Source organism: Bos taurus, chromosome X (assembly GCF_002263795.3).
Source record: "Bos taurus isolate L1 Dominette 01449 registration number 42190680 breed Hereford chromosome X, ARS-UCD2.0, whole genome shotgun sequence".
NCBI classification, from domain to species: domain Eukaryota; kingdom Metazoa; phylum Chordata; class Mammalia; order Artiodactyla; family Bovidae; genus Bos; species Bos taurus.
The window spans coordinates 57,325,121-57,338,525 of NC_037357.1; the positions used below are offsets into that span (position 1 = coordinate 57,325,121).

The 13,405-nt window shown below is 36.0% G+C and overlaps 1 protein-coding gene across 1 annotated transcript in view; it reads left to right on the forward strand.

Annotated features, from left to right (window-relative positions):
- Positions 1-13,405, forward strand: part of COL4A5 (collagen type IV alpha 5 chain) — a 251,096-nt gene that overhangs the window by 183,729 nt on the left and 53,962 nt on the right. The window contains exon 30 of the mRNA XM_002699862.6: positions 11,885-11,998. Coding sequence (XP_002699908.1) covers positions 11,885-11,998 — 114 coding nt within the window. The remainder of the gene's footprint in view (positions 1-11,884; positions 11,999-13,405) is intronic.

The window sequence follows — 13,405 nt, forward strand, 5'->3', positions numbered from 1 at the left end:
TATATATATATATATACACACACACACACACACACACACACACATATATATGTATATATATTTCCTACCTTTCTCGAAAAATAGAGCACTACCTTTTGACTCTTTGCATTTTACTTATTTCATTTAACTTTATATTCTAGAGATCCCTCCATATTAGTGTATAGAGATCATGATTTAAAAAAAAATAATTGCCTAGTATTGAATTGCTTGGGTATACCACAGTTTGTTCTACCAGTTGCTGGTTGCTAGATTGGGATTTTAGCAATCTTCTTATTAGAAATAATGCTGCAGTGAATAATCTTGCATACATGTAATTTCATACGTATAATGTTAGAATAGAACAATAAAAATGGATTTTCTGAATGGAAAGACAAATGCATTTCTATATATTGAGAGATTCCTCTCCATTTGTACCCCTTTACACTCCCAGCAAAAATGTATGAGTGTGCTTGTTTCCCCACAGCCTTGCTAAATGAGTATGTTGATGACCTCTTGGATTTTTTGCCAAACTGTTGGAAACAAGTAGGTATCTCAGTATAGTTTTCTAAACATTTTATTGTGAGAAGTTTCAAACACACATAAAATACTAACAATAATTGTACAGGGAAAATCCATATATCTACCACCTAGATTCTACACTAGTATTTTTTCTCTCTTCCAACATTTAATTTTTAAAAATTGTATTTATACAACAAAGTAGAAAGAATTTGATAGTGACTACTTTATACCCACCATTGATATGCTACTATCAACATTTTACTATGTAAGATTTGCCAAATATTTGTCCATCCCTTTCTCCTTTCATTGACTTGTTTTTAATGCAACTCAAAGTAAACTACAACAGCAATAACTTCTCCTTCAGTACTGCTGCATGCTTGTCATTCATTGCAATTCTATGGTGGTTCTTTTTCTTTGATACAAAATTCGCAGTAAATGAAATGTGCAAATCTTAAGGGTACATTTTCTGGATTTTAGCAGATACGTAATTCTGTGTCACCAAACCCCTATCAACATATAATGCTAGAAATTTCCCTTTTGCCCCTTTCTTCAGTTCTTACCCTAGCATCCACAATGGCAACCATACTGTAATGATTTTTTATCATAAATTAATTCTGCCTATTTTAGAAATCCATTTGGAATTATACAGCATGTACTTTCTTTGTAAGGCTTCTTTCACTCAGACTATTGTTTTTGAAATCCATTCACGTTGTTGTGTTTATCAGTAGTTCTTTATTTTTTTTTATTGAGCGTTTTGTTGTACAAGTATATCAAAGTTTGTCTATCCATTCAGTGTTGATGGATACCTGGACTGTGACAAGTTTTGTATTATTATGAGGAAAATTCTTAAGAACATTATTTTACAAATTTTTAATGGGTATATGCTTTCATTATGCTTGATTAAGTAGCTGAGAGTAGAAATGTTGGGTCATAAGAAAAATGTGTGTTTGTTGTATGAGAAACTACTAGACCTTTCTCAGGGAAGTCTTGTACTCTATTGGTAGGAACATAAATTGGTATAGCCACTATGGAAAACAGTATGGAAGTTTCTCAAAAAACTAAAAATAGAACTACCATATTGATCCAGCAATCCCACTCCTGGGCATATATCCAGAGAAAACTATAATTCAAAAAGACACACGCCTCCTAATATTCACTGCAGTGTGTGCATGCTAAATCGCTTCAGGTATCCAACTCTGTGCGACCCTATGGACTATAGCCCACCAGGCTCTTCTGTCCATGGGATTATACAGGCAAGAATACTGGAGTAGACTGCTATGCCCTCCTCCGGGGGAATCTTACTGACCCAGAAATTGAACACGGTGTCTCTTACATCTCCTGTATTGGCAGGCAGGTTCTTTACACTAGCACCACCTGGGGAGCCCATTCATGGCAGTACTATTCACAACAGGGCTTCCCAGGTGACACAGTGGTAAAGAGTCTGCCTGCCATTTTAGGAGACTCAAGAGACACTCTGGAGGAGGAAACAGCAACCCACTTCAGTATTCTGCCCTGGGAAATCCCATGGACAGGGGAGCCTGGTGGGCTACATTCCATGGGGTTGCAAAGAGTCATGACTGAGCACACGTGCACACACAGTAAAAAAAAAAAAAAGGCAAAATGAAGTTTTGCCATTTCCAACAACATGAATGGACTTGGAGGATATTATGCTTAGTGAAACAAATCAGACAGAAAAAGACAAATACTGTATGATAGGGCTTATATGTAGAATCTTAAAAAAAAAAAAAAAAAAACTGGTGAATATAACAAAGAGGGAACAGACTCTTAGATATAGAAAACAATCTAGTGGTTATCAGTGGGGAGGGGTAAGATAGGGTAAGGGATTAAGAGGTAGAAACTATGTATAAAATAAGCTACAAGGACATACTGTACAGTACCAGAAATATAGCCAGTATTTTTATAATAGCTATAAATGGACTACATAACTTTTAAAATTGTGAATCACAGTACAGTTGTTCTGTAATACTGACTATAGTATTACAGAAACCCACACAAAATTATAAAGCAGCTTTCTACCACTTAAAAAATAAATAAAATTTTTAAATAAATAAAAATTGAAAAAAAATTGTGAATCACTATGTTGTACACCTGAAACTTATATAATACTGTAAATCACCTATACCTAGTAGTAAAAAAAGAAACTAATAGACCATTTCCCAAAATGATTGTATCATTTTCTAACCAATACAGTATGAAAGTTTCAGTTGTTCTGCATTCTCTCCAGCATTTGCTGTTATTGATCTTTTCACTTTTGAATTTTAGTAGGTATGTTGGTAATGTGTTTTGGTTTCAGTTTGCATTTCCCTGATGACTATTGATGTTGAGCTCTTTTGCATGTATGTGCAGATTAGCTACACATTCAGATATTTCTCCCACTTTGAAATATGGTTTGTTCCCCCTTTTTATTCATAAGTTGAAAGTGACCTTTACATATCCTGCATGCTGGTTCTTTGTCAAATATATGTTTATGAGTATTTTATTCCTGTCTGGCTTGCCTATTCATTTTATTATCAGTGTATTTTGATGAGCAAAAGTTTTAATTTTATTGATTTTTCATTTATCAGTTTTTTTTGTTGTATGATTATTATTTTCTGTGTTTTGCCCAAGAAAACTTTCCCTGTTCCAAAGTTACAAATATATTCTGTTTTATTTTTATAAGTTTTACAGTTTTAGCTTTTATATTGGAGACTGTCATCCATTTTAAATGATTTTTGCTTAGCATCATTTATTTAAAATAGCTCTCTCCCCATTGGATTATGTTGGTGCCTGTGTCAAAAATCAAATAATTTTTATGTGTAGGTGTATTTCTGTGCTCTCAATTCTACCTATTTTACTATCCTAAGTCAGTACCAACTGTTTACATTACAGTATTTTTATAGTATGACTTGATGTCAGGTAAGGTAAGTTCTCCAACTTTGTTCTTTTAAAAAAATTTCTTTGGATATACTAGGTCCTTTGCCTTTACTTTCAGGGTAATTTAAATTTATAGTGAAAATAATGGTATTTCCATTATTATGAGTGAAATAGACCATCTTTTCATATGTTTAAAGGATATATATTTTTCATGTAACTGGCTCATGTCCTTTGTTCATTTCTTTATTGGTTTCTTCTATCCCCTTGATTTTGATTTCCCTAATTATATATATGAATAGAATTCATCTTAACTGGTTTGGCGATTGTTTCTTTTTTCCTTTCTGGCTTGCAAGGAACTAGACTCTCCTGGTAAACAGTTTCGCCCCCCAAGAAAAGTCTAAACAACCCCATGCTCCTGAAAAAAGTTGGATTGATTCTGATTAAAGCAACAGAACAGCAGAACAAAATTTAACCAGGCTATATTTTGCCAGCAAAGACCCCAAACTGAACCAATACAAATTCTTCTCAGATAAGCACTTTTAAAAATACCTTCCTGGCAGTCCTAAGATGGTGGAGGAATAGTACGGGGAGACCGCTTTCTCCCTCACAAATTCATTGAAAGAACATTTGAACACTGAGCAAATTCTACAAAACAACTTTTGAATGCTGGCAGACGATATCAGGCACGCAGAAAGGCAGCCCATTGTCTTCGAAAGGAGATGAAGAAGTCTTGAGGCTACTGTAAGAATAAGACTGAAAACCAGAGGCAGGAGGCCAAGTCCAAATCCTGAGAACAACAGACAACTCCTGACTCCAGGGAACATTAATTGATAAGAGCTCATCAAAAACTTCCATACCTACACTGAAACCAAGCACCACCCAAGGGCCAACAAGTTCCAGAGCAAGACATACCACGCAAATTCTCCAGCAACACAGGAACATAGCCCTGAGCTTTGATATACAGGCTGCCCAAAGTCACACCAAACCCATTGACATCTCAGAACTCACCACTGGACACTTCATTGCAATCCAGAGAGAAGAAATCCAGCTCTACCCACCAGAACACCGACACAAGCTTCACTAACCAGGAAACCTTGACAAGCCACCCATTCAACCCCACCCACAGTGAGGAACCTCCACAATTAAGAGGAACCACAAATGCTAGAATATGGAAAGGCCACCCCAAACACAGCAATCTAAAGATGAAAAGGCAGAGAAATACCTAGTAGGTAAAGGAACAGGATAAAGGCCCATCAAACCAAACCAAAGAGGAAGAGATAGGGAATCTACCTGATAAAGAATTCCAAATAATGATGGTGAAAATGATTCAAAATCTTGAAAACAAAATGGAGTAACAGATAAATAGCCTGGAGACGAGGATTGAGAAGATGCAAGAAATGTTTAACAAGGTCCTAGAAGAAATAAAAAAGAGTCAATATATAACGAATAATGCAATAAATGAGATTAAAAAAACACTCTGGAGGGAACCAACAGTAGAATAACAGAGGCAGAAGATAGGATAAGTGAGGTAGAAGATAGAATGGTAGAAATAAGTGAATCAGAGAGGAAAAAAGAATTAAAAGAAATGAGGACAACCTCAGAGACCTCTGGGATGATGTTAAATGCTGCAACATTCGAATCATAGGAGTCCCAGAAGAAGAAGACAAAAAGAAAGACCATGAGAAAATACTTCAGGAGATAATAATTGAAAACTTACCTAAAATGGGGAAGGAAATAGTCACGCAGGTCCAAGAAACCCAGAGAGTCCCAAACAGGATAAACCCAAGGTGAAACACCCCAAGACACATATTAATCAAATTAACAAAGATCAAACACAAAGAACAAATATTAAAAGCAGCAAGGGAAAAACAACAAAGAACACACAAGGGGATTCCCATAAGGATAACAGCTGATCTTTCAATAGAGACTCTTCAGGCAAGGAGGGAATGGCAGAACATACTTAAAGTGATGAAAGAGAAAAACCTACAACCCAGATTACTGTACCCAGCAAGGATCTCAATCAAATATGAAGGAGAAATCAAAAGCTTTACAGACAAGCAAAAGCTGAGAAAATTCAGCACCACCAAATCAGCTCTTCAACAAATGCTAAATGATCTTCTCTAGACAGGAAACACAGAAAGGGTGTATAAACTCGAACCCAAAACAACAAAGTAAATGGCAACAGGATCATGCTTATCAATAATTACCTTAAATGTAAATGTGTTGAATGCCCCAATCAAAAGACAAAGACTGGCTGAATGGATACAAAAACAAAACCCCTATATATGCTGTCTACAAGAGACCCACCTCAAAACAAGGGACACATACAGACTGAAAGTGAAGGGCTGGAGAAAGATATTCCACACAAATAGAGACCAAAAGAAAGCAGGAGTAGCAATACTCATATCAGATAAAATAGACTTTAAAATAAAGGCTGTGAAAAGAGACAAAAAAGGATACTACATAATGATCAAAGGATCAATCCAAGAAGAAGGTATAACAATATATAACAATATAAATATCACCAACTCCTGGAGTTCACCCAGACTCACGTCCATCAAGTCGGTGATGCCATCCAGCCATCTCATCCTCTGTCGTCCCCTTGTCCTCCTGCCCCAATCCCTCCTAGCATCAGAGTCTTTTCCAATGAATCAACTCTTCGCATGAGGTGGCCAAAGTACTGGAGTTTCAGCTTTAGCATCATTCCTTCCAAAGAAATCCCAGGGCTGATCTCCTTCAGAATGGACTGGTTGGATCTCCTTGCAGTCCAAGGGACTCTCAAGAGTCTTCTCCAATGCCACAGTTCAAAAGCATCAATTCTTCGGCACTCAGCCTTCTTCACAGTCCAACTCTCACATCCATACATGACCACAGGAAAAACCATAGCCTTGACTAGTGGGAGACTTTAATACCCTACTCACACCTATGGATAGATCAACTAAACAGAAAATTAAGAAGGAAATACAAACTTTAAATGATACAATAGACCAGTTAGACCTAATTGATATCTATAGGACATTTCACCCCAAAACAATGAATTTCACCTTTTTCTCAAGTGCACATGGAACCTTCTCCAGGATGGATCACTTCCTGGGCCATAAATCTAGCCTCGGTAAATTCAAAGAAATTGAAATCATTTCAAGCATCTTTTCTGATCACAATACAGTAAGATTAGATGTCAATTACAGGAGAAAAACTATTAAAAATTCCAACATATGGAAGCTGAACAATGCGCTGCTGAATAACCAACAAATCACAGAAGAAATTAAAAAAGAAATCAAAATATGCATAGAAACAAATGAAAATGAAAACACAACAACCCAAAACCTATGGAACACTGTAAAAGCAGTGCTAAGGGGAAGGTTCATAGCAATACAGGTTTACCTCAGGAAACAAGAAAAAAAAAGTCAAATAAATAACCTAACTCTACACCTAGGGCAACTAGAAAAGGAAGAAATGAAGAACCCGGGGGTTAGTAGAAGGAAACAAATCTTAAAAATTAGGGCAGAAATAAATGCAAAAGAAACAAAAGAGACTATAGCAAAAATCAACAAAACCAAAAGCTGATTCTTTGAGAAGTTAAATAAAATTAACAATTAGCCAGATTCATTAAAAAACAAAGGGAGAAGAATCAAATCAATAAAATTAGAAATAAAAATGGACAGATCACAACAGACAACACAGAAATACAAAGGATCATAAGAGACTATTATCAGCACCTATATGCCAATAAAATGGACAACTTGGAAGAAATAGACAAGTTATTAGAAAAGTGCAACTTTCCAAAACTGAACCAGGAAGAAATAGAAAATCTTAACAGACCCATCACAAGCATGGAAATTCAAACTCTAATCAGAAATCTAGCAAACAAAAGCCCAGGACCAGATAGCTCCACAGCTGAATTCTACCAAAAATTTAGAGAAGACCTAAGACCTATCCTCAAACTCTTCCAGAAAATTGCAGAGGAAGGTAAACTTCCAAACTCATTCTATGAGGCCACCATCACGCTAATACCAAAACCAGACAAGGTGCCACAAAAAAAAGAAAACTACAGGCCAATATCACTGATCAACATAGATGCAAAAATCCTTAACAAAATTCTAGCAAGCAGAATCCAAAAACTATTAAAAAGATCATACATCATGACCAAGTGGGCTTTATCCCAGGGATGCAAGGATTCTTCAATATCTGCAAATCAGTCAATGTAATACCCCACATTAACAAATTGAAAGATAAAAGCCGTATGATTATCTCAATATATGCAGAGAAAGCCTTTGATAAAATTCAATATCCACTTATGATAAAAAACCTCCAGAAAGCAGGAATAGAAGGAACATACGTCAACATAATAAAAGTATGACAAACCCACAGCAAACATTGTCCTTAATGGTGAAAAATTGAAAGCATTTCCCCTAAAGTCAGGAACAAGCCAGGGGTGCCCACTCTCACTACTACTATTCAACATAGTTTTGGAAGTTTTGGCCTCAGCAATCAGAGCAGAAAAATAAATAAAAGGAATCCAGATGGGAAAAGAAGAAGTACAACTCTCACTGTTTGCAGATGACATGATCCTCTACATAGAAAGCCTGAAAGACTCCACCAGAAAATTACTAGAGCTAATCAATAAATATAGTAAAGTTGCAGGATATAAAATTAACACACAGAAATACCTTGCATTCCTATACACTAATAAAGAGAAAATAGAGAAATTAAGGAACCAAGCCCATTCACGATTGCAATGAAAATAATAAAACCTTAGAAATATATCTACCTAAAGAAACAAAAGACCTATATATAGAAAACTATAAAACACTGGTGAAAGAAATCAAAGAGGACACTAATAGATGGAGAAATATACCATGTTCATGGATTGGAAGAATCAGTATAGTGAAAATGAGTATAACCCAAAGCACTCTATAGAGTCAATGCAATCCCTATCAAGCTACCAATGGTATTTTTCAGAGAAGTAGAACAAATAATTTCATAATTTGTATGGAAACACAAAAAACCTCAAATAGCCAAAGCAATCTTGAGAAAGAAGAATGGAACTGGAGGAATCAACCTGCCTGACTCCAGGCTCTACTACAAAGCTACAGTCATCAAAACAGTATGGTACTGGAACAAAGACAGAAATATAGATCAATGGAACAAAATAGAAAGCCCAGGGATAAATCCACACACCTATGGACACCTTATCTTTGACAAAGGAGGCAAGAATATACAATGGAGAAAAGACAATCTCTTTAACAAGTGCTGCTGGGAAAACTGGTCAACCACTTGTAAAAGAATGAAACTAGAACATTTTCTAATGCCGTACACAAAAATAAACTCAAAATGGATTAAATCTAAACATAAGACCAGAAACTAACTATAAAACTCCCAGAGGAAAACATAGGCAAAAAACTCTCAGACATAAATCACAGCAGGATCCTCTATGACCCACCTCCCAGAGCATGGAAATAAAAGCAAAAATAAACAAATGGGACCTAGTTAAACTTAAAAGTTTTTGCAAAAAAAGGAAACTATAAGCAAGGTGAAAAGACAGCCTTCAAAATGGGAGATAATAATATCAAATGAAACAACTGACAAAGAATTAATCTCAAAAATATACAAGCAACTCCTACAGCTCAATTCCAGAAAAATAAACGACCCAATCAATAAATGGGCCAAAGAACTAAACAGACATTTCTCCAAAGAAGACATACAGATGGCTAACAAACACATGAAAAGATGCTCAACATCACTCATTATCAGAGAAATGCAAATCAAAACCACAATGACGTACCATTTCACGCCAGTCAGAATGGCTGCTATCCAAAAGTCCGGAAGCAATACATGCTGAAGAGGGTGTGGAGAAAAGGGAACCCTTTTACAGTGTTGGTGGGAATGCAAACGAGTACAGCCACTATGGAGAACAGTGTGGAGATTCCTTAAAAAACTGGAGATAGAACTGCCATATGACCTAGCAATCACACTGCTGGACATACACACCGAGGAAACCAGAATTGAAAGAGACACGTGTACCCCAATATTCATCGTAGCACTGTTTATAATAGCTAGGAAATGGAAGCAACCTAGATGTCCATCAGCAGACGAATGGATAAGAAAACAGTGGTACATATACACAATGGAATATTACTCAGCCATTAAAAGAATACACTTGAATCAGTTCTAATGAGGTGGATGAAACTGCAGCCTATTATACAAAGTGAAGTAAGCCAGGAAGAAAAACACCAATATAGTATACTAACACATATATATGGAATCTAGAAAGATGCTAACGATAACCCTATATGCGAGACAGCAAAAGAGACACAGATGTATAGAACTCTGTGGGAGAGGGCGAGGGTGGGATGTTTTGGGAGAATGGCATTGAAACATGTATATTATCATATGTGAAATGAATCGCCAGTCCAGGTTTGATGCATGAGACAGGGTGCTCGAGGCTGGTGCACTGGGATGACCCAGAGGGATGGGATGGGGAGGGAGGTGGGAGAGGGGTTCAGGATGGGGAACACATGTACACCCGTGGTGGATTCATGTCAATGTATGGCAAAACCACTACAATATTGTAAAGTAATTGGCCTCCAATTAAAATAAATAAATTTATATTTAAAAAAATAAAAATACCTTCCTGTCCTTGAGTAGACAGTTCTGGCCAGCTATAAACTGTGATAGTCAAAGTTATAGGTAGTGTTTCCTATCACCTACCTTCCCAGGCTTAGACCCGTGACCCCAAAACTTACAGATAGAAACATTTCAAATGATAAGCTATATGGCTAACAATCTCTATATGGAAATTGTTCTCTCGCTATACTTTGTTTATAATAACAGCCTTGAGACAGAGGTTGGGAAGAAAGAGGTTGAAGCCTAGTTTAAATATCAGCTCCCTATGAATCACTTGCCTAACCACTGAAGTATAGAATCCCCATATCCTACATAGGATTCATTCTCAAATATTAAAACTCAGTAATGTTCTAAGGTGCTAGAAAAAAAAAAGAATTGGGGACTTTCTGCTATGTAATTCCTTTATTCCTCAAACATTTAGTATGTTCTTATTGTATGCCTACTACTTTAATCACTTGAAACACAAAGGCATTGATTCTGTTCTTGAATATCTCAGAGATTGTACTCTACTGTAAAAAAAAATAATCATAGAAGGCATTACCATGATCTTGGTTATCTCTATAGAAACCTTTATGAGTATGTATCACTAATGTTTTGGACCAATAGACCACAGTCAAAACACAGCAAGCAGATCACAGTAAAAGTTAACCCACTAGATATATTTATACCAGTGATTGGGTATTAAAACTTAGGAGAAATTGATACAACATTTTCAAGGCAACATCAGATCAGGTCAGATCAATCGCTCAGTTGTGTCTGACTTTGTGACCCCATGAATCGCAGCACGCCAGGCCTCCCTGTCCATCACCAACTCCCGGAATTCACCCAGACTCACGTCCATCGAGTCAGTGATGCCATCCAGCCATCTCATCCTCTGTCGTCCCCTTCTCCTCTTGCCCCCAATCCCTCCCAGCATCAGAGTCTTTTCCAATGAGTCAACTCTTCACATGAGGTGGCCAAAGTACTGGAGTTTCAGCTTTAGCATCATTCCTTCCAAAGAAATCCCAGGGCTGATCTCCTTCAGAATGGACTGGTTGGATCTCCTTGCAGTCCAAGGGACTCTCAAGAGTCTTCTCCAACACCACAGTTCAAAAGCATCAATTCTTTGGCACTCAGCCTTCTTCACAGTCCAAGTCTCACATCCATACATGACCACAGGAAAAACCATAGCCTTGACTAGATGAACCTTTGTTGGCAAAGTAATGTCTCTGCTTTTACCAATAATAAATTAGTAAGGCTAATATCCATCAGGAAAGAACCATATGAAGGAGAAAATGTGCTTAAGATTGACCATTGGAATCATTAAACAAAAATGAAAAGATGACTTTGGAAGCATTCAGTTTACCTCATGTATTACTTTTGTTCAGGGCCTCTTCTAAGGTGCCTTGGGAAGCAATATAAGAGGTGACATTTGAACTGAGTCTTTAGGGAAGGATGTTCCAGGTAGCAGAAATAACATGCAAAATATCATTGTGACAAATGGAATGGTGTGTTTGTAAATATCAAAATAAATAGGAACTAAAGTGTAATTTGCAAAAAAAAAACCATCTGTGTCATATTTGGAAATGACTAAAACATAATGTGCCTAATGTATTTGTGGAAAAAAATTAAAACTGTTATTAAGAACTTGGTAAGTCTTCTGTGTGGATGGGAAGACATAGTCAATTCTCCCTACATTTGTCTGTCTATACATATACTGCATTTTCAATGAGAATTCAAGTAGGAATTTTTGGACATGACATAACTGATTCTGAAAGTTAATGTTTAGCAAACATAAGTTAAAACATACTACAAAATCATTGTAATTATAACTTTGTGACCCAATGCTAAAGACGAGTGACTCAGCTGTTGTTTTTAATATCTAAACTATATTTATTCCTTAAAGGTGACATTGGACCAAATGGACAACCTGGGCCAATTGGACCTCCTGGGCTGCCAGGAACAGGTTTTCAGGGACCACCAGGGCCACCAGGAATTCCTGGACCAATAGGCCAACCTGGTAAGATTGGAGTAAATATGCATTTTGTAGCACATTTATATAGAGGTTGGTTAGCCCCTCAATAAAGTGTAACCTATGTAATAGTCTTACAGAAAGCAGATCTGAGAGTTAACATGTCCACGTATATAATTATATAAAAGCAAAAGAGCACAGATCACAGCAGAAGAGCTAATATTACCTGATATTTCCCCTCTCTGTTCATTTAAGATTGATCTATTAACAACAGTGCAGTTTAGCAATTGCAGTATGTTTCCATGGCTTATAATCGTTGAGCTAATCATATACCATTGGAATCTTAGGAACTTCTGGTGCTAATCATTTCAGACCTGAGTAGCTATATGGCATTAATAGAGCTTTGTCTGTGAAACCTCATAACATTTCTTAGCACAGGATTAAAAAAATACTTTTTTGCTGTCTCATATATAGGGTTATTGTTACAATATTGTAAAGTTAAAAAATAAATTTAAAAAATCCTGTTAAAAATATTTTTTAGGCATCCTCAATTTTTTAAATAAGTGAGTTTAATTGAATTTTCTCTTCTTTTGCCCATAAATCAACATTTACTTTACAACTCATAAGCATGCTAAGGTTATGAGTTTTTTAAGGTTTTTAAGATTTTTTTAATATGAATACTCAAAAAAGATTTGTCAGCTTGTAACCTCATAGAGAATCATATGATTCCTCTGTGTTCATGTGAGAGTTTACAGATTCTGAACTATCTGGTGATATGAATTACTTTTATCTTAATCTAGGAAGATATAGTAAGGGTCACACGTGGGCCAAGATTTTGTTATTGCAAAGTACTATAATAATATATGAGATTAAAGCAAATATGGAACATTTAGTCATTCCTTAATTCACATGAATACATCGGATGACTTAAATGCACTGTTCAGATATACAATCGTTGACTTTGAAGCAATGGAATATGTTTCTGACCTTAAATGCCAATAGGTATTTTGTTAGTTTATTATGCTAAAAATATAGAAACACTGATTAACAATATAAAAAGCCTGAAAAGTAAAGGTTATTTTTGCTTATGCCCTATTTTAAACATTTGTTTTATGGCACATACTACCTCTTTTTAAATGGCCCCTAACATGTCACTACTGATTTAGAAACAAAAAGAAAACTTACGGTGTTGCTTTGAACCAACTGGTTAAAAAGCAGGTGCTTCAACATTAATGAGAAACCCTTCTGTCTAGCATAGCAGAGGGATCTTGAGAAAAAAACAATTTTTATGTTTGGTCATTATAGTCTTGGCCTGCTATTTCACAAAATGGCTAAAAAGAATTTATGATTTCTGTTGTGTTTTTTCATTTTGTTTCCCAAAATTACATACGGTTTCAGAAGCATTTTGAACTCTTAAATCACAGCTGAGCAAGAATAAAAAAGAGATAATTAAAG